A 26,111-nucleotide genomic window follows, 5' to 3' on the forward strand; every position below is an offset into this window, starting at 1 on the left:
ATTATTTAATTCACCCCCAATGTCAAACGCTGCAATGTGAATTATTAGCTAACCAGCCGTTTGGTGTATTACGGAAAGCTACAGAGGACAATCCACTGCAGCGCGTTTCCTTACAGACTGTTACGCACTACAGCCCGTTTCTACCCGGACATATTTTGAAGATGCACACGAGGTTACAGTTTTGTTCACATGCAGGCAACACGGCAACATTGTTAAATAATTCGTGGTTGGCGTCACATTGTTTTTGTTTCCCCCATAATGAGAATCAATTAGTTTAGTCTCGCTAGTCGCGCTACGAGTTAAATATGAACATACCATACGATTATTATACCAAAAGAAACGAAACGATTATACCAAACTAAACACATTTTAAACTAGGGGAATCATTTTGTAGGTGCACGGAACCAGAGGTTCCGGTCATGGGTTCCGGCCACCTGATGACGTAAAGTTATTTCCGTCCAGACCGGATCAGAAACCCAAAAATGGTATTGATCCCAGGCTACTAATCCACTATGCTTTTTTTTCAACCTGCTTTTGAATGCATACAGTACGCATTAATACCTTTAATTTCAGACATATCATTTCAGATAAGCGGAATGTTAGGAAAGTGCCCCATCTTGTGACAAAGCAGGGGTACTACACAATACACATACATATTCATGGTTCATCATAACGGAAAGTAACAAAGTACATTTAATACTCAAGCACTATTTTGAGGTATTTTTACTTTCTTCAGTATTTACAATTTACAATAGTTATACTTATACTTCTACTCCACTACATCTCAGAGGAAAATATAGTACCACCTTTACTACAATTCATTGAAAACTTTACTAGTTACTTTGAAGATTTTGATTATTATTACAAAACATACATTAACCACTTCAGCCCAATTTAAACTGTGGCTTTTTGAAAATAGCAGATCTACAAGCATACAATGTGTCGCATTATACATTTTAGACATTATGATAACTTGTGAAACAGGACATTCTGCATAATGAGTAGACATACTTTCTACTTTTGGTACTTTAAGTACATACCAATACCTTGTACTTTTACTCAAGTAAATATTGAATTCCGTACTTTTACTGGGCATATGGATCGAGCTAACTGACGTATGACGTACGTCCGACGTACATCACGGCATCCATCCTTGGCATATGACTGTCTTGTTATTGACGTCACCAGGATGACACACGCACCGTAGCGATTGATATAAGGGCAAGGGGAATCTCAGAGTTGGATCAGGTCCCAGGTTTACCCCCAACTGTTTCTCCTTCTCCCTCTACTGCCATGGGTTATTGGTTTGGATCCCATCACATGGTCTTGGGTGAGGTCTAAACAACCAGTCGAGTATTTAACCGAGCGTTTGTTCCTACACGGAATTATTTTGATGACGCACGCGGCGATGGCAGCAGCATGTGGAACAGAGGATTCATGTCAAGAAGAACTAGAAAATAGATTAGTTAATAGATTGGACCGTTTAGAACTTGATGATGAAATAAATGATCCAGGTGCTGCACCTTATGGCAACTTCATCAACTATTACACGTTTAATCCACCCGAGAACCGTCTGAATCTTATTCCCACGACACTTCTTCAGGATCTGGGCTACGACAACGCCAGCCATCAGCCCACACTGATCCTCGACGTGGGATGTAATTCAGGGGTATGTATAATGGAACTCCCAAGGTGGCCTGTTATTATTGGGCTGTACAGATCAAATCAAATCAGATGATCAGTTCATATACCTTCTTTTTTTTTCTTTTTCCTTTTTTAACTCTGCAGTATCATGTCAGACAGTATCATGGTCAGTATCATGTCAGTGTCATGCCAGTATCACGGTTAGTCATGGTCAGTATCATGGTCAGTATCATGTCAGTATTATGGTCGTCAGTATCATAGTTAGTATCATGGTCAGTATCATGTCAGTGTCATGCCAGTATCACGGTTAGTCATGGTCAGTGAAGTTTTCACTATTTTGCATGGTGAATTGAGCTTTACTCCAGGGGTGTCATTTGGGCTTCCGGGATGGCAATTGCCACCCACTAGCTTTCACATTTAAACTCAAAATACAGCAAATCAGACTTAAGTGGTCACTTTTTAGATACAAAAATGAGCAGTTAGTCTAACACACGCTGAGGAAGGCTTGACACCGAAATGCGTCTGTGTTTGCCCGTGCCTTAATTTAAAAAGTACCAGAAGGATTATTCTTTTCTTTTTATGTTTCTTACTTTACTCTATTCTCTCCATTGTACAACAGGAACTGAGTGTGGCTTTATACGAACATCTGCTGAAGGCCTCGTCTGAAGGAGGAGAGAAAAAAGCAGAGGGCAGTCTTCTTCACATCTTGGGCTTCGATTTAGATGAGAAGCTCATTCAACGGGCTCAACAAACCAATCCGCTCCCTCAGATCATCTCCTTCATCCACCTGGATATCACCAAGGACAACAGCCAGAGCCATCTACTGTCCTACGCTGAACAGCATGGATGCTCCTGCTTCCACTTGTGCCTGTGCCTGGCTGTCACCATGTGGGTCCACCTGAACCACGGCGACGAAGCCCTGCTGGAGTTGTTGTCTCGCCTTGCTTCCATCAGTGAGCATCTCCTTCTGGAGGCTCAGCCCTGGAAGTGCTACCGCTCTGCGGCCCGGCGGCTCAGGAAGTTGGGTCGCTCACAATTTGACCACTTCAAGACACTGAAGATCCGCGGGGACATGGCAGAACACGCCCGCACGCATTTAGAGAGGCACTGTGGCATGGAGCTAATGCAGAGCTTTGGCAACACCACATGGGACAGAAGGCTATTGCTATTCAAACGGAAGTAAAGCCCATTTAATATACTGCTTTACTGATTATTTCTCCCCTTTAATAATACCAATTGGAATTGTATTTTATATCATTTTTATCGTCGAAAAGTTACCTTTACAACAAGGTGCAGCTTGTAAGGATTGTGCAATCGTGGAGTGAGCAGCACAGCTACAGTAAATGCGTGGATAGCACCCCCAATAAATGCCCCAAAATCCCCCAATATGCTTCTGTTGATAATCGCTCTTGTTTTGAGTGACCTGCCAGTCACTCAGGTGCCAGTCACAGGTGTGTGACTGCCACCTGAGCATGGGTCTATGGGTCTAGCAACTTTGTTTTTTATGCTTCAAGCAGCAACACTGCCCCTATGGAAAGATGCCACGTTTGTCGTGCAAACATTGCAATAGGAAGCTGGTTTTCCGTTACGCAGAGTGGCAGCATTATTTGGTTTCAGCCCTGGTACCATTTCCAAACTTAGGACCAAGTTCTGTGAGACTGGTCAAGTCAAAGGAAGACAACACCCCAAGAAGAGTTCCTCAACCTTGCTTCACTGAGGAACCATAGGTTTTCTTCCAGAGATTTATAGGCAAGATTTGCACAACGGTACCAAAGACAGATGTCAAAGTTGCAGGACCCATGCTTAGGTGCCAGTCACACACCTGCCAGCAAATGGAACCAGGGCTGACTCCAAATAATGCGTAATCTGCATGACGGAACATCAGCTTCCACTTGCCCTATTGCACGGGCCTTATCCTGAAGGGACAAACGTGGCATCTTTCCATGGGGGCAGTGTTGCTGCTTGGGGCACACACACTCTTTGTTTCCGAACCTTTTGTGGGCAGCTGTTGCTTGATGATCCTCTAGCGATGGAGTGTAACATGATAATGTTAATATCTACTTTTGTGCTATCAAAGATTTTACAAATAAAAGTGGAGAATCACTGAAAGAAAGCTGGACATTTTAGATTAATCAATGAAATCTTGTGGTGAAAACAAAACATTTAACTTTAAAATGCTACTTGAATTTTAAGGAAGCCATTGATACTAGAAAAGTCCTGGTTGTATTACATCTTCAGTCATATTGATACAATATATGTATCCAGCGGTCTGGCTAATCACTGTATTTAACTGTCATATGTCACATATGACAGTTAAATACAGTGATTAGCCAGAGTCTTTAAGTGGTCAAATGAGAAATATTGCACATACTGTATGATACAGTATGTGCAATATTTCTCATTGAGCGATTGTGCAGCTTTTTTGTTAAGCAGTGGAATGAGTAGGCTATATATTTTTCTCCATAATTCAAAGCTGGATTACTGCTCATTATGCCTGAGAAAATGCAACACTGCAAAACAAAATGGAAACCTTTACACATGATCTAATTTTCATTATCAGTTTAATTACAGAATACTAAAAATAACATTACATAAAATGTAATCTTAAAAGAAACCATTGAATATTACAAAGGTCGTAAATTTTGCAAAGTTAGGATATAAAATCTTTGAACAATGGTGCATAATTGAAAAGAAAAATAAATTTCATAAAATGCATATATTAACAGTTCTACCACATAAAAAAAACAGATGGGCACAAATTGCAGACAGATGAGATGAGTAGACACTGCATTACCACAGTGAGCTCTCCTTTTGAAAGAAGAAAGACTTGAGATGCACAGCACACCACAAATCAGCTTAAGTTCTCAAGTCCTGTCTATGATTAAAAAAAAAGTTACCATTTATACACAGGGAAAAAAGTTCCAAAGGAAAAAAAAAAGACTACAAAAGTGACTTGGTGACTGCTCCCATAATATTCACACGTATCATGTTAGATTAAAAAAAAAAACACCCTACTACACTGGCCTTGGTTCCATAAACATACTGGTTCCACAGGTTTTTCTTTTAAGCTGTACAATGTTCAAAGAGTTTCAAATTGAGAAACCTCATACTTAATGCATTTCGCCACTACAGGTGAAATAATACGGTCGGTTGTCTTTCAGTCGCTTAAACTCTTTGACCATGGAGCTAAACGACAACCCAATTCCTTTTCCTACTGTACAACCATGGTCAGTCAGAGCCAATGAAAAGCTACCGTGGCCACATAATCAGGTAGTCAACTTAAAAAGAAAAAGTGGAACAGACTATACACAAGAGGGTAAGGCTAGATTTATAGTTCGTTGCACGCAGTGTTGCGTGCCGAAAATAACTGATCTACAAGCTCAGCGCTTCACAATGCAAGTGTGTAGATCTGCCATTTTTGGCACGCAACATCAGCGTGCAACTAAGTAAATCAGGCTTAAGAGAGAAGGAAATAGATGGGGTTTTAATGTGAGGGAACATGCATATTCCAACAGTGTGCTTGCAATCCTCCTCTTTCCAAGGTTTCACGTCACCCATTGAGGTTTACATCATCACCCTGTGCCATTTCATCATAAGCCCTTTTTTAAATGTCTCTCTTTTCCAATCCATCCACACCAGAGAGACCTCACCTCTAGAATCACCAATCAAGGACATTCAAAGCCTGTTGAAACTGTTAAAACCTGGACGTCCCCTCTATATATGACACACTGGCCAGAGTCATGTCCATATAGAGGTATTTTCATTGGTCTCCTGCCACTTGGGGGAGACATGCTGTGTCACATTATTGGTAAACACATTAATACACAGAGGGAAGCAATAAACTGTTCTTTAGAGAATTGTCATGATATGGATTTAAATTCAAGAGGTCCACTGAATGATGGGAGTCTCATGTCCATTTTCCTGTGTAGTAGTAGTGGTTTCAGTGGCCGATGAAGACAAAACAGTGAAAGACAGCAAAGAAAGAGTGAGAGAGAAAAAAGAGACATTAACCCAGAGGACATCTCAGAAGCCTGAGGAAAACATGAGGCGTTTGAGGTGAGGGACACCAGCAGAGCTACTCGGTGGTGTGGCTGGTCAGACTGCAGGAGGTTTCACCTGGGATTGAGTCACCCACCATTGCCATGGCGGTGACTGCTGCTGCAATTATTTAAGCTAATGCTGCTTGGGTTCAGATCAGTCGCCCTGAGTTAGTGTGCACATGTCAGAGTCAGACAGGCCTCATCTGCTTTGTTCGTTAAGAAATCCACAAAAAGAAGCAGTAAGAAAAATCGCCCGGGGAAAAAAAATCTATTTTATATCACAAGCTCTTAGTTAGCTTTGGTGAGCGACACTTCGCTCAGTTTTACAAGTCCGCAATTAGACAAAGCCAAGAGTCAGTCTTGGGGCGGGGGCTTGGTAGTTAGGAGTCCAGCTGGAAGTATATGTTGCTACCACAGTGGGGGGTCCAGCTAACTGCTGAGTCCTGCTCATTATCATCTGGGAAAACTCAATCGGTGGCCAAAGACATGGGATGCTTGTTTCTCGCCACAAGTACGCCTTTTGGGTTGCGATGTGCATGGATGTAATGTCGCATTTTGCAGCACTCCCAGTATCTTGTTGTGTGACATGATAACGGCTCATGTTTGTGTGTGGCTTTGCCAAGTGGTCATCAGTGCCGCGGTACAGGTCTGTCCTGCAAGTGCGTGGTGTGTGGTCCGGTCAGGTACTGGTGATGGCAGTTAGCTGACTGTGGCTCAGTCAGACAGGTAGACAGTCAGACAGACAAGTAGACAGGCAGGTGGGTGGTACGGTGGAAGTCGGGAGTTGGGGCTAAATTAAAGGAGCAGTGTCCATCAGGGCTTTGTTGGGGTCCAAGGTGGCAAAGAAACGCACATCACGGTCCTTGTCAGCCTGCAGAGTCATCACCGTCTCCTCCAGCTCGTCTGAATAGGCACAGCCCGGTTCCTTGAAGTACGCTGCAGACACAACACAGTCACCATTTAAAACAAGGACAGAAGGACACCCACAAACAAAGCTCACAGGCCGACACGTGCAGTGGTACCTAACCCTGGTACTGTTGGTCAAATAAGATGCGACTCAGTCCAAGACCCCCTGGTGCCCCTGTTGGACAAGGGATGCCCTTCATCTCCCTCTCCAGTTTTCCTACCGTCTGTTTTGTACCAAGTGAGAAAAATACTAAGGAGCCTGGACTGCCACAGTAATTATGTTTTTCTTTCTTTTTTTTTACTGAATTAGTGTGTGAGAGAAAGGAAAGGAAGAAGCACAGGGTGTGAGTTGGTAAATTTCAACTGTCCAACTCTACCTTTCTCCATGATGCTCTGCCGTAGTGCCTTGGCCACCAGTACGCGGACGTTGGCCACAGGGTCAGAGGAGAGGCTGAGCAAGCTGGGCAAGAGATGTTGGGCAAACTGGTCCATGGGCATACAGTCCTCCTCCACTATAGCCTGAGGGGAAGTAGAAGACCATAAAACAAACGGTTCAGTCATGTTTACATTTGGCTTTTATACTACTACAGGTCATATCCAGATGCATGTATTCACACGCAAGTCTTTAAACACCTTGTATATTGCAGCATTAATAAATTCACAAAAATGAATACATTCACAAAAAACATAATCAATTTGTTGGACTCCTACTGGGGAACAACAACAAAAAACCTATCACCCTACTTTGGCAGACATTTTTTATCCCCTTGAGCTGATGAATTTCAGGGCATGTACCAAAGCACCGCTTTTGTTAAATGTCAAGTATTCAACAGATGTGTGTGCCCCATTATATTTTGCAAACAACACTGCATTTAAAAATACACATTTGAGATAAACATGCAAGCAAGTAGATAAACTCAACTCAAATAACTAAAAAACTCAAAACGGGCAGAAAGACACAGGGAAATCAGTTCTTCTCCATATAGTTGTAGGTAACCTGATAACTCCACTGACCTGGCAGATGAAGGCAAAGGCTTGCCTCCCAACCCACTTGGGACAGTGGCAGAACCTTACAATGAGCTCGTTGATGAAGTTCAGACCGAGGTCATGAGCTCCGCAAGCGTACAGCTTTTGGAGGATTTCCACCACCTGATCACAACACAGGAAACAACAATGAACTTTGATCAAGACAAAAAGAGAAAGGAAAAACAAACTGGGCTCCACAGACATGTAATATGCGGCCAAGATGGGATGATTTTTAGACTTTCTTTGGAACTTATGCCAGGGGATGTAGAACAGGAACTAATCAGGTAGAATTTGCAAGGAATTGGGAATCTTAGTTAGAAATGAATGTAATTTATGTGTCCAAAACTTTCACACCTTGAAACTCTTGAAGACAAAACTATTTAGGGTAGTGGTTCTCAAACATTTTCATGTCAAGGAACCCCGAATTAATATGTATTTGGGAATGGACAGCTGAAAAGATTTTGTGCCAGAGACCCCCATACAAAATTTGGGTTGTTAAAATGTTCAAAATATGTTTTATTGACATTTGTTGAAAATAGCCGATGTATATAGGGTTCAAGTGGGAAAGCTGGGGACCCCCTGGAACCCCCCCTCAAGGACCCCTGGGGGTCACCGGACCCCACTTAGAGAACCACTGATCTAGTGGTAGTGTATGGTTTAGTGTTGTCCCCTCAATTAAGGCAATCTTCAGAGAATACAAAGTTCAACACGAGTGTCTACATCAACATCCATGTGGACTTCACTCGTCGTTCACTCTTCATAGCCAAACTTCCAACTCAATGGTCTTGATTACAGCCATAAAACCTCAACGCAAATATTTCTTAACAAAGATAAGTATATCAAAACAAACGATCAGGGTTATATAGTGATTGAGTAGAATGTATGTACCAGTCTCCCAATGATTCAAGATTGAAATATTATTATTATTATTATTATTATTATACACATCTATCCATCCATCTATCTTTATTTTAAGGGAGAAACAAACGTATTGATATTGAACCGTTCGGCTTTTGGGTCGGTACGCACTGCAAACTGAACAATAAACCTTGTTTTATTTGATTTTTTTAATCCACATCTGCACTCAACTAGACCTGCTGAAAGAGCCCTGTCGGTCAGTGGCTCTGTAGTCTACAAAGAAGCCTATACGACGCAGACAAGCAAGTACTGCCTGCCTGTCCCTCCGGCTCCTCCCACTCCCAAAGATAAACACACTCCAGTGAGACACGCTGAGACCAGATATTTCCCTGTGAATTATGAGGCCAATGGCAAGAGAGTGGTGGATAAAACGATAGTATGGTGCATTGTATTACATGCTAAATGCTGCCACTTAGTTTTGTGGAAAGGAGAGGGATTATGAGCACTCATGGCATTTGTGGAACCTGAAAACACACTCGAATTGAAAAGCTCTATGAGGGGACTGAACGAGATCTCCACAAAAGCTTTATCAACTGTCCCAAAGCTGGATCTAACCACATACCCATGGATGCCACTTACCACTGAAGAGAGTATATTTTGATACGATGTCGGCCAGCCGAGCCAATCGACATCGATTATTCTGATATGCATCTTTTGGGACAATACTGTTTCATAAGATTCTTCGAAGAATCTTAGCCAGAATAGCAGATTTCTTTCATCTGATTTAGGTCAGAATGCATATCCCTAGATTTAAAGTATCTATTGCTCACTAACGGTCATGACATGGTCCATCAATATTGATTATCCATGCTTTTTCGCATGTTCTACAACTACCATTGCATACACCACCGAAGGGCTTTTCCCAACCACGTTTTAGATGCTCCACACAACATTAGAATGCATCACAACTGACTCACCAGTTTGTAGGAGATCCACCTGACTTCTGAGACTTTGTCTGAGCAGAGAGTGAGTGCTATCTGCCTGAGGTAGTCGTAGACATCGTAGTGACTGTACAGCTCGATGATCAGGATTAGCTGCCTGAAGGGGACAGAGAGAGCTTCAGGAAACTTCACTTTTAAATAATTTGGCGCATGTGCCGGATTTAATATTGAATGAAAACGTAAACAAGCAAAAACTATATAAAAACATTTAAGATTGAAAAATAATTCTACAGTGAAAATGTCTTTTTATAAATAAATAAAACACAACATTGCATAGAATGCAGAGCAAACAGATCTGGCGCATGGGTAAGTGAACCACAAGTACCATCGACAAGCCTTTTTTGTTTACATCATTGTCAGCTCTGGATAATTTCTACTTGTCTTCTACTATGTCTTAAACGTGTTATGCAACATCCTGTTAATCCTGTTACAAGTGCCAAGTAACAACAGTTCCAATGTATGAATGTCATGCTTGGCAATACAGCGTTAATGACTTATAGAATTACACTTTGAATGAGTTCCGTGTTCTGAATGAGTTCCATGTTCTGATCATTATTTTAAGTCCTCATCAAGGAGACTTACTCTGTAAACATGTTCTGATCATTATTTTAAGTCCTTGTCAAGGAAACTTACTCTGCAAGCTCGTATCTGAACCTCCAGTTGCGGCTGTTGTCTGTTACCATGAACTCTTGTAGCTGGTACAGATACTCCCTCCGCTTATCTGCATGGAGCAGCTGCAACACACAGAGGTATATGAATAAGCGTTGGTATTGGAATGATAATTCTTTATCTATTGTTTTTGGCATGTACTGTTCCCAATGACACCATGACAATTTATCCAACATATACTCTACTCGAGAAACATTAGCATTGAGTTACAGTATATTATTCAAGAATTTAAAATAAATAATTAGATGTTGGCTTATGTGGTTTGTGTTTAGATATTTAGGACCTCATGTCAACTATAATTAAACATAACCATTATTTCTAATCCATGATCTATATAGAGGCCAACCTTGAGGAAGTCGTAGAGGTGTTTGAGAACACCGATGCGGACCTCGTCCAGGTCTTTGAGGAAGCCATTGAAGATGGGCACCAGGTCGGCTGCCGTCAGCTGATCACCCAGGATCACCGCCAGCTCATGGATGGAGAAGGCCAGCGTACGACGAACCTTCCACTGAGAGTGGATTGAGAGTGAAGTAGGTAGGAGAGAGAAGAACAAAATATTTAGATCTGTTGAAATAAGCAGCGTTTGCAGAATAAAAAAAACAAAAAAGGAAACAACTGTCAACAAACGTGAGTGTGTGTGTGTGTGTGTGTGTGTGTGTGTGTGTGTGTGTGTGTGTGTGTGTGTGTGTGTGTGTGTGTGTGTGTGTGTGTGTATTCTGGGCTAATATTCTTTGCATAGCGTTGTTTGATCCAAGTTCTCAGAGTAAAATGAATTAAAACATAAACCCAGTTCTGTCCTCCTTTCTTTACATAATTTATCCTATATTAAAATTGGCTTAAGGGAGGACCAGCGGGCGGGCGGACCACGTTGTCAAGCTCATGTCACAATAGTCTGGGAGGGTTAGCGTCGGAGCTTGGAGAGCAGGGGCGCGGCCACTGCGTTGTGATTCAAATCAACAGCCAATGAAGAAAAGGGGGCAGGATCCACATGCAGTAGGTGTTGCATCTAAATAGGATCGACGGGAAGCAATTTCCCCTTGAGAAATTTCGTCCGCCATTGTTGTGTACTGCTGTTTGCCTCTCGTCGGACTTTTTAGACGAGTTGCACAGCTCTCAGACCGGTAAGAGGCGTGTCCGCTCAGATTCAGAGCGTAAGATACATCCCGCCCACAAATACCAGGGCTCTGGCCCAGAAGTTCCTCGCCAGAGCTGGCGAAAACTTCTGGGAACTCAGATTAATGTCACAATGACTCAGCCATAACCATATAAGGCGTTCCCAATACAGTTACACCCAAATATGGAGTGTGTTGTCTTAACTCAATGTGTCATGGCATCAGGCGCAAAGAAATCAGCTCCATATAAGGGCACAAAAGGGGGCATGCCCATATATGGGCATATACTGATGGTATCAAGGATCTCCATAAATGGGCATAAAAGGGACAAGGGCTGACAGATACAGTGATCTCCATATAGGAGCATATCAGTCGGATCAACGGTGCGGCGTAGGTGTGAGGGTCGCCTGAACTCTAGATATGGGGCCTGCATAGTGGCCCCAACCTCTAGCAGTGTTAAAATGTCAGTCAAAGCCCCATTAATCCTACAAAGTGCTCAAAATAGCTACTAACAAATTGAATTTTCCATTAGCTCCAGCAACAGTGGATATGCCATCTTAGAATGAAACTCAACATCAGTCTCCCTGCTTACCTGCACATCGGTAGCCAGGGTCTCATACGTATCCTTGAGGCAGTGCCAGTTCTGCCGTCCCAAAGTGAGGGCCACCCCGGGAAGGCTGAAAGCACAGTGTTTGGCTATCTCTGTGTCTACAGTCTGGGCGCGTGCAGGGTCCGTCATAGACAGGTACTGATCCAACAGCTGCTGTGGGATGACATTCTGCAGACACAGACAAAAAAAAGGAGAGGATGTAAGGGGAGGGTAGATACATGGATGTTATGAAACAGTGCAGTGAGATGAGGGAAAAAAGAGAGGCAAAGGAATGTACAACACTCAGGGAGAAATTTACAATTAAGGCATTTAGACAACGCTCTCATCCAGAGAGACTTACAAAGTGCAAGGTCGGGATAATCGCCATGACCCTAGTCAACCAACAAGTAAATTAGAGTGCTAAGAAAGAAGAGGGAAAGGAATGGAGAAATGAAGGGGGAGGGGGGTTGAATTGTAATTCAATGGCAAGGTATTAACACAAACTAGTAGTTTGTAACAGTAACAGAAAATACTTTTTACCAACTCATTTCATTTCCATTTTGAGATTTTTGCCACCTGAGCCTGTATATTTCTGTTGCTAGGTGAGGAGGTGATGAATAATACATTCCTATCCCGCTCCAAACAGTGACAGTGGGGATTAGCTGAACATTTCCTTGAGGACAGAGCAGGACTTGCAACACCAACCTGGATCTTGGGCTTCTCCTCAGACGCTAGGCAGGGGAGAGAATCGTCCTTCCCCTCTTCCTCCACGCTCTCAATCAGTTCAGACTCCTGAGGAAGATGTAAACTCAGCTTTAAAGCCAGGATTAGACTGCACGACATTTTGGTGCAATCTTTCACGATGTTCACCATATCAGATTATGCGATTATAGTGCAATAAATTCTTGGTCAGGAGACTGGCCAAGAACTGGAAGTATGACGCTGATCAATCATCGCTTGCCAGCTTCCACAACGTTGTGCGAGCCAGTCAAGAAATATTGTAATATTGTCAATCATAGTGCATTCAGAGAATCATAATTCTTTGTTTATTGTTGCGCTCTGTACCTACAGTACACTGTAGTTTCCCAACACAGCGAGAAGGAAAGAAGACAACACAACCACTGAATTAAAACAATGATCAAAATGAAATCAAACACACTGATCAAAATGAAACCAAACACAACACTCAAATGAAGTCAATCCAAACAAGATCCACAAGGGAAAAGTAGGCTACTAAAGCAGGCTACTAAATACCAATGCAAATAGCCTAGTCCAGTCAATAATCCAACAGACAATTAGAATCCCAACCGCAAAGAAAAATAAACATCTCACTGAAATGAATTGCCCCATAATAACTAACTTGGTGCGTGTGTTTTGGTATTCAGCTGTATTCCACAAAAAGCATAAAGAGATTGCATATATTCCATATAAGCGATCAAACAACACAGGTCTCACAAAGACTCCCTGAAGTTTTGTATCTGTTTTTTCCCCTTGTGCACGACATCTCCACGTCAATCAATGTCCCATCAAATCAATATACCCGAACACGGAAAAATATACAATATAAAAGGAAACATTATACACACACAGTAGGGCTTTACATATAAAGGATTGCATTAAAAATGAATTAATTTGAAACATAATGCTTTGGTATATAATTAAGTAAATAAACATTATGTACAGTAGCATTGCTACAGCCATGCTCATTACAATGTGCACCTGGGCAGTGCACACTGATTCTATGGTCATAATTGATCAACGCAATGAAAGGGTTGTTTGTAGGAGTTGTCACACTAGTCTAAAGGGTTTAAAACCAGTGTTGGGCTCGTTACTTAAAAAAGCTAATACATTACTCATGAATCTTTTCAAAAGTAATATTACTTTACTTATTACTCCCTGCCAAAAGCAAGTTGTCAGTTAAACTAACTTTTCGTCACATCGATTTGCAGGTTACTGATCCGGTCCGGGTCTAGAGCAGATACGGAAATGGAGCATGCATGTATGCGTGTTTGCAAATGACCAGATACGGCGCATTTTAGCCTATGTTTTGAATGTTTTCAAAGCGAGCACAAGGCTAAAAAGGGTGTAAACACATGTAACACGCTCAACGTCTCGACCCACAGTTTCACCAAGGCACGAGAAAATTGTAACTAATTACTTTTGGGGAAAAGTAACTGTAAAATGATTACTCAAAATTCATAATTGGGCCCGACGCAGGAATTAAGTTGGAGATGGCAAATTCGTGCTGAATCAGTGTAGTCTGAACCGGCCTTCACATGCTGCTCAGCGAGTGAGCAAGGAACCAGTATCTCTAGGTTTATCCTTTTGATTACACTCCTCTTAAATCGGTCAGAGAGGCTCTAGCTTTATTCTTTTGATTACACCCAGGCCTACACTAAGAGCTCAGAATGTGGTAAATGAACCACGACTCACCGCGCTGCTGTGGTCCGAGTCGTCTCGTACTAGAACAGGTGAATCTGGAGGTGATTCTTCCTGGCCCTCCTGGGTCTCCGTCTGGGTTTCCCTCTCCCCCTGCTCCTGGACGGGGCAGGTCTCCAACGCCGGGACAGGCTCTGCCGGCTCTTCCTCTTCTGTGGGACTCGTGTCAGTCTGCGATTGGACCTCGGAGGAGTCGCTCTCCGCCGATTGGCTATCGATCTGGCTCTCTTGTTGGCTGGGTGGCTCAGGTTCAGTGGGGCTGGCATCAGTCGGACTATCTAGCTGGGCTGCCTTAAGCGCTGCTGACAAAACCTGGACTTGAGCTGGAGGTGAACACACAAACAAAACATTTTATTTGAAATTCTAATTCACAGCCATTTATTAAAACATATCTGAATATGCTTATTGGTTTATTTGCAAAATAAATACATGTGCTGCATAAGATGCATTTCCACACCAGGAGGTCTACATCAGAGAGAGAGCAAAGGAAAAGGAAATGGTTTGGGACCATTTCACAGAGAATGATGATGACAAAGTTGCATGGTGCTAGAATACAAGCAGCACAAGCAACATGCTAAATAGCTTAAAATACAAGAACACATGCACAGATGGGACACAAATAAAAACAAGATTCTGCTTCTCGGACATAACTACTAGTTACTACAGAAGGAAATGGGCCAGTAAAATGAAGTGGAGAGCTACTTCAGAGATGTTCTAAATCCATTACATTGGTGGAAAGTTACACAGCCAGCCTCCATTTCCCCAGACTGGCTACCGTAGCCAGATGCCATCTGTGTGTACCCAGGACATCCGTGAGTCCAGGGTTCTCGGCAGTGAACTCAACAGACTGCACGAGTGATACCAGAACACATTGTCATGTTAATCTTCCTTAAAAACATGTACACTAGCCAACAAGCCCGGGTCGAGTCGATCTGTGTAGGTTGCTTCCATTACATTTGAGCTGTGCAGATTACAACGCAATTATTATTATTAGAGGAGCTTAAATAAATGTCTACCATTCTGATATAACATTCATGTGCAGATGCATTTAAAAAAAAAAATTCAAGTTGGGTATGTGGGTCATCATAACATGCATTTCAGCCTTTGGCTACACCATTAATGTATATTTAATGGTGTCTGTCTGAAGCTAATATAGCATACCACTGGACCAATCAGCACCAGATTTCTTGTTCACAATGGTAGTAGGCCACAGAAGTGCCTTCACTAATGTTTTTCACATGTTTACACTTTTTTCAATTTAACCATATTTAAACTTTAAATTCAATAATGGATGATGTCAAGGGGCTTCGATTGTGCTGAAACCCATACGTCAGACAAATGATGTCACAGGCTGGTCACAAGAAGTCAGAGATCCACATTGGACCCCGCCGTTCACATTAACCGATTAATCATGTCTGCTAACCATTTCCAAAACTACCGGTATCTGCTTTTGACATCCCTAGTCATGACTGCTGACTGTTGAACGAGTGCTACAACAGAACTGGTGAGAAACCTCATCAGTCATAGCCAAAATGTTAACAGCATTTGGCTGGTTGGCTGGTTTTCATTTCATTCTTTTCATGAATATTGATGATTACACGGAGAGAAAATTACTTTCTGGTATCCTACCATTCCCGTAATGCAGCGGTTCTCAAACTATGGGGCGCGTCCCAAAGTGGAGTTGCAGGCAGGTGCCGTTGGGTCGCGCATTGGCAAGAAACGACAAACGTGAAGAGGACGCCCTTGTAGAGGCATGATACAAGAACTGATTTTACTGCTCATAAACTATATAGCCTAGTTATTAAGTAGGAATTATGTTCAAGTGGCGTTGTTTTGGGTGTGTTTGTTACTCCGAGATGGTAAAATGGACGCTTACAGGTCCATTTGGTTCCATTTGTACCCTCTCAGAGTTAAATCAACACCGGTAAATTGTATCTGTTGTGTGTGCCAGCAAGGAAAATAAGCCCCATAATCTGTATTTTAGTCAAAAAACTGCGTTCAATACGGATCATGACGTGACATTGCCGTGCGGGGAGGTCCTGGTCACAGACAACCCGACCAGCAGCCTGCAGCTGACCGGCCGTGATGGAGAAAAACTCTTGCTCTCGAAAAAAAATAATTTGAGAGGAAAAAACTCTGGGGGTTCTTATGCTTCAACAAGCTGGGCCAAGAAAACTAGCTCACGTGAGGAACAAGTCGCAACCAAGTGTTTTTTGGCGGCGCGCCGCGCTACAATATTATTCATTAATTTAATTAATATGCCTACAAATCAGCAGGAATCACTGCTTTAATTTTATTGTCTAATAAATATTCATGTATAAAAGGCCAACAATGTATGATTTTATTTTAAGATATTCTTTAATTCCACTTTGAAATTGCTCTATAAATAAAGCATGGAGTCCCCAAAATCTTGCCTCATAAAATGGGGTTGTGGCATAAAAACGCGTGAGAACCCCTGGCATAATGCATTTCAAAGGCAGACATTTGCCACCCCCACCTAGTCACACCCATCTAGTCTACGGCAACTATTACATCAACCTGATTATTATTATAATTTTTTTCTTTATTATTATCGTCTAAAATAACAAAACAGAAAGTAAGTGTTGTTGTAGTTTTCACATTCATGTTTTTTTTATCCCAGTGAGTGACATCACTGGAGTAAACTTTTCAGCACAGCATGAACAAAAGACAGTTTTGTTGCAGCTAATGGTGCATTAGACCTGATCTACTCTTAGTTGTGCAGTGCGCTAGTGTCGTGAGTCTACAATAGAAGATCTACAAGATCTTAGATCGTCAATTTTAGGTGCGCAACACAAAGTATAAATCAGCCACTAGTCCTACAACACATATATACTGTAGAGGTAATTATATTGAAAGTCTGTCTCACCTTGCACGTCAGGGTCATCCATATGTGGCTGCAGGCAGTCTAAAACCTTCTGGATCTGGTCAGTGGTGGCTTTACCAGAGCTGGACTTTGAGGTAGGACATTCCTCCTCTTTCTCCTCCTCATCTTCATCTTTCTTATCCTCCTTTTCTGACGTTTGCCTATTTAGCATTTCCAGCTCCCCGCTGATGTCTGGTAAAGGAGGCCTCCAATAGTGGAAAGAGTTAAAGTTCTCGTCCGCCTGCTCCATTTCGTTATGGTTCCTATTGCTCTCTAAGACCATGGGGATGTTGTTATTGTTGTTGTTGCTGCGTGTGGTGTTAAGGTGGCCTCCATGCTTCACTGCGGGTGTTTGTGCAGGGGTGTCGTCAAAGGAGTGGATATCCTCATTGTCAACCATCGACAAGTGCTCTGGGGAAGGTGTGGCACGGCCGTCCTGGTTGGGAGGTGTGTGCGTGATGGTTCTCTCTGTGTGGCACCCGCTGATTTCAGAGCAGTTTAGGGAGTTGAGGGAGGAGTCACTGCAATGACATCCAGGGCAAATTGTACGTAACGTAATTTGTGTCTAAAAATACTGATGGAAAAGAGTTTTTCCATCTGTATTTGAGCGCAGCCCTGCTTAACATTTTGGGGCACAAAATAACTAAAACGGGGTAGGAGCTTTACAAATCTAGGCTAAAAATGTGAAAATATTCTATGACTGAGGTTTGTCGCTAAACATCACTATTTTGCAGCGTGGCGTTTTAGCTACAGAGATTTCAGAGCATCATGCACTCCTAAAGAAAGCACATACAATGACACCCAGGCGGCTGCTTAGGCATCAAGGGATCCCGACTGACCTAAACTCTGTATGTCGTCAGATGAAGCACACCCAATCAGATTTGCTTCTAAACATCAACAGCCTACTATTCGTGCCACTGCCAAAGGGTGCATGAAACAAGGTGGTTCCTACCTGTCTGAGGTACACCTAGGGACTTCCAATAAAGTTCCATCGTCCCTGAAGAGAAGGCCTGTGCTGGAGGGGTTGGCAAAGGTGGAGATGAAACGTCCCAGGGACTGGAAGGCAGCTTGGCGCACCTAGATAGAAGAGAAGATGGATAAATGGCTTATTTCTTAGCAATTTCTGACAGTGACGTAGGAAACTAGATGAAACATATCTTTTTCACTTTGGTGTGCGTTTAAAACATTTTTTGCATACTGCCAACTGCCAATAAATCCATAATGAACAATGCAATGACCTCAAAGATCACCTGTATCTTCGCTGATTACAGAAGAATGTGTAGTCTCCATATACAGCACACTCCTCATGCCTTTTTTTTTACATTTAAAAATTGACAATTGTTCATCTCTCAGTGTTATGTTTACTGTGTAGGATGTACTTACCCAACGGGACTGGTCACTAATGAGGCTGATGAAGAGTGGGGACAATTTAGTGCGTCGCACCTCTGGGGAGGTTGAATTGGAGACTATCATGAAACACTCTGCACAGGCTTTCCTGATGCCCCACAGGCTGTCTGAGCACAGGTCAAAGAACTTTGACATCTGCATACAAATAAAAATAAAGTGGGGCACGTTACAACTTGTATGCAATATCCAGCATCTGAAAAACAAAAGTGCTGTGCAGATGAAGGGGTGGCTCACAGATGGAAAGCAATAAACAACTAAGTCTCATGACAGCAATAAGGCTATCCTACTGTTTGTTATCTTATATGACTTGCCATGAGAAATTATTGAACGGCTGTGAAAGATTAGTGTTACATAATCACAGATATGTACAGAGACACATGGCTTTTGAAGTTTGCAAGCTAAGCAACAGAGGAGTCTTAAAGTCTCTTACCAGTAGTTTCTCTGTGGCATCCTGGCCAACAATAGAACAGAACTCGCCAAAGTTAGCTGCACAGACCTGTAACAGGATAAAAGAGGGTGTTGGGAAATGTTAAAGGCAAAGAAATTGCTAGTTAAGGATACTAGGTAAACATCAAAGTAAACAACATGCTATCTAAATAACATTCTTAACATTTGTGGTCAAACAAAACCAAATCTAATTAATAATTTCCTCATCCTTTGGGTCCCATGTTGGACGCACGCTTATACCTCTGAAACACTTGTTTCAGAGGTATAAGCCGAGGTCACAGAATGGCCTAAGTAAATACTACCGTAAAATCATCAAGGTTAATTTATCCATTTGTAACTCAGGGATTGTATAAATACAACCAAATGGACCCTTTTTACAATTAGAAAAGGCTCTCAAGAAAATCCCCATGGGTTTTGATAATTTGTATTTCTCCTAAATACCCAACTGGCACCATGTACACTGGAAAATTAACATTCCAAACAGAAAACAAAAGCATAATGTAGGCTGGCCTGAAATTGAAATAATGCTGCTGATCAGAACTCTGCATTGAGCCCTACCACCCTGAATACACATACACAAGCCCAATTTAGTGATTCAATATTAAGTCTTCTTTTTTTACTTTCTAGGCAGATTTTTCTTTATTTAGATGGAAAAGTATAGAGAAACAGGAAGCTGAGGGCAGAGAACGGAAAATGCATGCAAGACAGATCTCCAGCTGGAATCGAACCAGTGAAGTTGTAAGGAGAGAGTAAAGAGACAGGAAACAGTCATAAAATCCATACACGTTGAATACTACATTTAAAAGCACTCTAAAAAGTACTGTATCCAATTTGGTGCATGTTATGTATCCAAAGCACACACACAGCACCGCAAGCTGTTTATCATAAATACTCCTCAACAAGCTATAGGTGGTCTGGTCACTATTATTTTCAGTGACAGTTTTTTGTGACAATATTTTTAGTCAAATGTTTTTGCTTTTTAGTGGTAAGACACCAGAAAACAGTTGGGTAAGGAGGTGGTGGTGAATATAGTCATGGAGATTTGTTGGTTACCTTGCGGACTTGGAAGAGCCTGGCATCACTACACAGTTCACAGAAGCGTGGCAGCAGCAGGTGCTCCACTGTGTCTTTGTTCAGCATGGTTACCAGCTTACACATTATCTGTAAGGGGGAAGAGAGGGCACTGTGTATTACAGGATGGATTCAAGGTGCCTGGGTTAATGGGAAAGCGCAAGAGAGGAAGTGCTTCAGTGATCCCATGGATCTTGTATTGATTCTGCTGCTGTACTTAACCAACTGAGTTTTCTGTTTATAATCTAACCGTTTGAGGCCGTTTATTTCTATTTTGAACTAAAAACTCAGACAGAATCACTTGACCTACACCTGCCCCTACTGATACATATAGCACACTTTTATTGTAATGTATAACCCCCTAAATACCTTCTATTCATTTTGATAAATCAGAGGATTATCTTACAGCAACAGCTTCTATTTTGTAGTCGTCGTCACTGCTGGGTTCTGTGAGGTCCAGTAGAACAGGACAGACTTTGGTCTCCATGTCGGCCTTGGAGATGAGGCCTTGCTCCAGTAGAACAAGTAAGGCTGCCTGGCTGGTCTTTCGCACCTGCAAAAAACAAAATGCAAAAACGACTTTTTATAGATCAAACAGAGACGAGCCATGTTACAAAGATTTAGGTTAATTATATTAACAACAACTAAACCAGTTTACTTTGTCAGTGCCCACCTGATTATTTGGGTCTGTGAGATACCGCACCACAATCGGAACCAAGTATCTTGAGAAAGCAGCTGGGAAGTTAGGCCGACTTTCATGTAAGAACATAGCAATGTTGGGGACCTGCTCCATGAGTTCAGCTCGCACTGTGGGCTCTGAACACATACAAGTGTAATTTTAGTGTGATCAACAGTGTTATGGTCAAGTCATATTTTGTTAAATGAGAAATTAACTGGTTCCACCATTCTACTCTTAGCATATACTGTAGACGCATAAGATACCAATTGACAGGCAAAAAGAAGTAAAAGAAGCATCTACCTCCATCTTCTGACATTCTGGCAACTGTCTCCATCACACTGATAAAGTCATTCTCATTGTCACTGAACTCTCGAAGCACATCAAGCAGACCACGTGCCACGATTTGCCTAGAAAGCAACACAAGCTCCAGGTTAGTTGCCTGCCTGCCAATACCTACAAGTGCATGCTGCATAACAGGGCCCTGTTGGAGCTGCCAAGTACATTATTTCATGTACTTGGTCATGACAGGAGGGTTTGAACCCTGCAAACTGAGCAGGGAAAGCAGACCTAAAATGGCTTTGCGTGGGGGCAACAGAGCACTGTTAAATATTTACAGAGGCACTACGTTTGAACTAAGCCAAAAGCACACCCTGAGGTCTTTATAAACCATGGAGGGCACGCTTTCATCTTTCACCGGGCAGAAAGCTGAAAGAACCACATCAGAAAATGCATGCATACAGTAAACAAAACATGTCCTCAGTGTGAAAAAACACTGAGGTTGGGTGACAAGTTCATGACCTGAAACAGAGGAGTTGGATGCCCTGCAGCCTGCCCAATGCCCTGCATCAAGACTTGTTGCATTCCTGCTCTATGGCGTTAGCCCAGGTATGTGCTTAGCAAATAAACAGGAATGCGGATGGTCATAAAAAAGTATATTGTTCTGAGTGGGTGACAGAACATGCCATTACCACTGTGCCAGTCATGGACATCCAATTATCTGATATTCTGGCTTTGCTTTAAGATTCATTAGATTTGAACACTCCTGGAGTTACAAATGGATAGAGTAACACTGAGGATTTTGTGTTAGAGTAAAATTATTGGTTTTACTTCTGTTGAGAATCAACAGAACTGTGTCCTCCGACTGTGTCCTCCTGCTTACCTATTGAAAACGTTCTCACTGAAGGCATACTTCTCTAGCCTCCCTAGAGGAGTGAGGTTGTCCTGCCCTGCGTCCAGGAAGGCTGTGATGCGGATTCCATCGCACTCTGATCCATAGTCATCGAAACCAACTGTGGCCAGAGAGAGGAGACACAATGTCAAATGCACGCAGACCATGACGAAGCATGTCAGAACACGTACCAAAACAAAATATCCAAGCATGTGATTTTTTTGTTTTTACGTAAGAACACTCAAACAAGGATACATGTGATTATGGAACTGCAGTAGACAAAATGATATACTGACTGTACATAGCTGTGCTAAATATAGGAGTAACATTATGGTTCACCCCTCCCCTCCAAATGTGCAAATAATTTAAAAGGCTAGGGTCTCATTGTACAGATTAAGGTTTCATCCGTGAATGTATAATGTCTTTAATTAGAATGTTTTTAACACCATGATCGATGCAGGCAACATGGATCCCTATTACTGCTAATAATAGCTTGGTGTGTACCCTGAAGGAATCACCTAACATAATGTTGGGGTGGGGGAGTGGAGGCAACTGACAGCTTTAAATTTCAAATGAGCGAACAAGGATTCCCAGAAATATCATTCTGCCTATACACATGTGCAGGGGAAAGGAAGGACTTGTGAATAACATGGCATCTTATGTATATATTTGAAGTATTATATTAGTAATGTTTAAACAAATTTGACTTGTTTTCCCTTGTTCATTTTATTCTCTAATACTATTCTTTACCCCTTAATTGAAATTACAAAGGATGGCTGCTTGTAAGAGAATTTCACCCAATTTTTTATACCTGTAAACCTGTATTGTGACAATATAAAGTTGAATCTGAAATGATTAACACCATTTAATAAAAACCTTATTGGCTGTATGGTTTTGTGATTTCTAGAAGTTATAGAATATTAGAATACTCACAGTCATCCAAATCATCATGACCATCTTCAAAGTATAAAGACAGACCTGAAACAATAAGGCAATAAGAGGGGAAAGGCATCGTGGCAAACATGTAATCAACATTACATAAACATACCCCTCTACACAGAATGTCACTCCCCCTTAACAACATAAAAGTAGTTATACTGGCATGATCTCACAACAGTCCATCTTATCATCTTTCTACCCAATTAATCTCGCTAGAACATAGAGACATCATGCAGATTCACGTGATATGTAGACAAAGTTGCCTGCTGTGAGATATTATGGGGAAACACCAGGGTTTTCCCCGGAATCCCAGGGAATCCCATCCCACGCAGACTGACATTAACACATTTAAATTTAGAAGGAAGGTGGAGGTCACAGTCCAGGTTGTTGTTTATCAAATGGACAGTTGTAAGCTAATCAATATCAGCTAGCTAGATAACAAAATCACGTTTACTTGAGTATGATGACATACAACTGGATTAATTGGTTTACATTTTCCAAGTCAGATTACACGAGCCAATTTAGTAACAACAACAGGTGAATTCAAGACAGTTGGTACATCATGTATAGCTGATGGAATGAATGTTATTGCCATGCAATCGTATAAACCAGAGCTATAATGCCCACACCAAAACTGTATTTAATTGCAAATCTTTAAAGGGACATGCAGGCTAGTTTTACATGTTGTTGCTACGCGCAGTGGATGTGGATGTTTATATGCAATGAGCTGCCTGGGAGCAACGTCTTCCTTTGTTATGGTTCGAAGCAGCAGAGGGTGGTTTGTTGCTCAAGCCATGGCTCACAATATGACGTTAGCAATGTGGCTAACGTTAGCATAACGTCAGGTCAACATGGCTAAGCGTCGCTATAACAACAATTCGACATCGTTACACGGGCTGTATGCAAACAAACAAGGCCAGTAATGTCGCACCATGGTAATGTAAAGTCTCCTACATGGATAGCAGATGTCTAAACGGCATATTTAAGTATAAAATCGAGGGTCTTGGCGTTAGCTCGCCCGCTAGCCACGCTAAGCTAACATAGCTTGTCCAGCCCTTTTTAGCTCGACTTGCTCGCTTTGAGCAGTTTAGCTTCAAAACAAACAAACGACAGTAAACTACGAGTCTCCATGTAAGCGTTTTTACACAGATAGCCACAAACTGCTGTTGCAAAACAACACTGTGTGGAAGTGTGTGGAGCAGAGGGGTGTTATTAAAGTGCCATTTACCTGCCATCTTGATTCTCTAGCTCTGTCTGCTGCTGTGGTGCCGTGTGGGCTGTCACCTCAGCGTTGCCAGGTTTTGAGAGAGAGAAACAAGCAACCAGGTCTTGTTGTTGTTGAGACCCCAGGAGAAGAGCTGCTGTACCTGTACAGTAAGCTCATGGGGATCTAATAAATACATTAAAAAAAACAAGTCTATGAAAACAAGGCCAAAAGAAGCGAGCCCTTTGCACTTTAAACATATATATTGGCTATTTGAAAATAGCCGATCTACAAGCTCGTTGTGAGTTTGTAGATCTGCTATTTATTTAATTTTAATCTTGAAACAATTTGACATTTTAACAATACAAATCTTGGGTGGGTCCCTCGACCCTGGTATAAAATGTTTTCAGATGGGGGGGGGGGGGGGTCCACAGACAAATACATATAAATTTGGTGGGTCCTCACATGAAAATGTTTGAGAACCACTGGTTTAAACGACATTAGGAAACAAGCCCAAATAAGCAATAACTACACTTTGGAAACAAGCCCCAAAAAACTGCAACCCGCAAACTATCAATATTTACAAGAAACTTTACAGAAAAACAAGCCCAACGTCGCTTACAATAAGCAGACATGGCAACACTATGTCACCTCCACACAGCTGTCACTCAACGACCACTTCCTCAAACCAACTTCCTGATGCTGCTTTATTTATCTTTACATAATAAGAACAACAATAATACTAAAGACAAAACTGTGTCATACATAGGCATAAATATACGTGCATTAACCATACACACAGCTTATTGTCGGTTTTGTGGTTCTTCAAACAAAAAAAAGAAGAAAAAAAAGAGTGTTGTCATGTGACCACTACTGTAGTTCAAGATGGAGACAGAGCCTTATTAGACCCCATAGCCGGAATGGACTATCAAACTGTGATTGGCTACTTATTAGTTGCCGACGCAACCAGACAATATTGTTCAAATTATTTTACTTCGAGCTAAGATTGTCAAAAAAACAAAATTAATAATAACAAAATACATATATATTTTTTTACTTCCACAGCAGCAGATAAAATGAAGTAGTCTGTCTGTTAATAACACAAGAAATATTTTTCTTAGTTTCCTTGTGGGATATTAGGAGTAAACATCACGTTTTGGTAGGGCATGTGGAATGCCCTACCAAAAGGAGTAAAGGAGTGTAAAACCCTACTCACTTTCAAAACTGCCCTAAAGATACACCTTCAGGAGGCTGCAATTCGAAAATGGCCCCTGTCTAAGTCTTAACCTACCCCCCACCCCCCTTTCTCTTTCTTCTCTTGTACATATTTTTCACTCTTCATACCAGTAACCTGTAAGCTGATTGTATGACATTCTGTATAGTAGCTGTTTATCTGTCTGTCTGTCTGTCTGTCTGTCTGTCTGTCTGTCTGTCTGTCTGTCTGTCTGTCTCTTATATGTCATCATGATTTGTGTGCATGGGGATCTCATCTTAAACAAGCTCAGTGCTTAATGAGTCTTCCAGTTTAGTAGACCTTGTATAGTGAATTTGTACTTCCATGTACTGTTGTTCTCATGTCTTACTAAATAAAGTACATCAATCAATCAATCAATCAAAACGTGGTAACACCTCGTTTCAATATGTAATTTTAGCAAATTATTGTAACTTGAAGAAACGAACAGAGTTGCAACAGACCTGTATTTTACGTAAAAATGCTGTCCACGTTTTATGGTATTCTGAAAGAATAGCAGCTCTACAAGCAGATATCGTGCTGCGCTGCCAGCCGCATAGGCGTGCTGCGAGCTTGTACATCTGCTGTTTTGGAACATTTTCAAAAAATCTTTAAAATGTTTGAAGAATATTTTATTCAGGGGGTCCCTGGCACAAAATATTCACAGATGGATGGGGCCATCATGGGCCCTTGGCACCAAAAGGTTTGAGAACCACTGGCCTAATTCAAGCGCACCCATCGTGCACGCGTCCAATCCATGGTCCAATCACAGCGCGACCGCCCCTCTAGGCTATGGG

The 26,111-nt window shown here is 41.8% G+C and overlaps 2 protein-coding genes across 4 annotated transcripts; one reads left to right on the forward strand and one right to left on the reverse strand.

Annotated features, from left to right (window-relative positions):
- Positions 1 to 1,408: 1,408 nt before the first annotated feature.
- On the forward strand, positions 1,409 to 3,671 carry bcdin3d (BCDIN3 domain containing; the record flags this gene model as incomplete). The annotated part of the gene is made up of 2 exons (XM_084061770.1): positions 1,409 to 1,669; positions 2,264 to 3,671. The coding sequence occupies 2 exons, from the start codon at positions 1,409 to 1,411 to the stop codon at positions 2,825 to 2,827; spliced, it is 825 nt and encodes a 274-aa protein (XP_083917896.1). The 3' UTR covers positions 2,828 to 3,671.
- A 517-nt stretch (positions 3,672 to 4,188) lies between these two features.
- Positions 4,189 to 24,146, reverse strand: ppp4r1l (protein phosphatase 4, regulatory subunit 1-like). Of its 3 annotated transcripts, none has more exons than XM_084061453.1 (20): positions 24,108 to 24,146; positions 22,874 to 22,897; positions 21,932 to 22,061; positions 21,073 to 21,179; positions 20,767 to 20,909; positions 20,500 to 20,646; positions 20,076 to 20,183; positions 19,006 to 19,071; positions 18,552 to 18,710; positions 18,121 to 18,245; positions 17,172 to 17,689; positions 14,279 to 14,607; positions 12,551 to 12,637; positions 11,849 to 12,034; positions 10,491 to 10,652; positions 10,109 to 10,209; positions 9,452 to 9,572; positions 7,605 to 7,739; positions 6,968 to 7,109; positions 4,189 to 6,620 (listed from the first exon to the last, which is right to left on the reverse strand). In XM_084061453.1, exons 1-20 carry the CDS (start codon positions 24,112 to 24,114, stop codon positions 6,475 to 6,477), a joined length of 2,943 nt encoding a protein of 980 aa, XP_083917579.1. In that variant the 5' UTR covers positions 24,115 to 24,146; the 3' UTR covers positions 4,189 to 6,474. The 3 variants fall into 3 exon arrangements, with proteins under 3 accessions (XP_083917579.1, XP_083917578.1, XP_083917577.1); XM_084061452.1 differs by having other exon boundaries at positions 22,874 to 22,918; positions 24,108 to 24,144; XM_084061451.1 differs by lacking the exon at positions 24,108 to 24,146 and having other exon boundaries at positions 22,874 to 22,979.
- Between the last annotated feature and the right edge of the window lie 1,965 nt (positions 24,147 to 26,111).

Source organism: Gymnoscopelus microlampas, assembly GCF_963454915.1.
Source record: "Gymnoscopelus microlampas genome assembly, chromosome: 7".
NCBI lineage: Eukaryota > Metazoa > Chordata > Actinopteri > Myctophiformes > Myctophidae > Gymnoscopelus > Gymnoscopelus microlampas.

What these genes read in the sequence shown, in the direction of transcription:
- ppp4r1l (XM_084061451.1), bottom strand. Translation starts at nt 22,964, where the DNA reads ATGTTTGCCACGATGCCTTTCCCCTCTTATTGCCTTATTGTTTCAGGT. An exon ending in AGTGAGAACGTTTTCAATAG is followed by an intron (nt 21,180 to 21,931) that starts GTAAGCAGGAGG and finishes GTTGCTTTCTAG; the next exon opens with GCAAATCGTGGCACGTGGTC. An exon ending in CCTAGGTGTACCTCAGACAG is followed by an intron (nt 17,690 to 18,120) that starts GTAGGAACCACC and finishes ATGTCATTGCAG; the next exon opens with TGACTCCTCCCTCAACTCCC.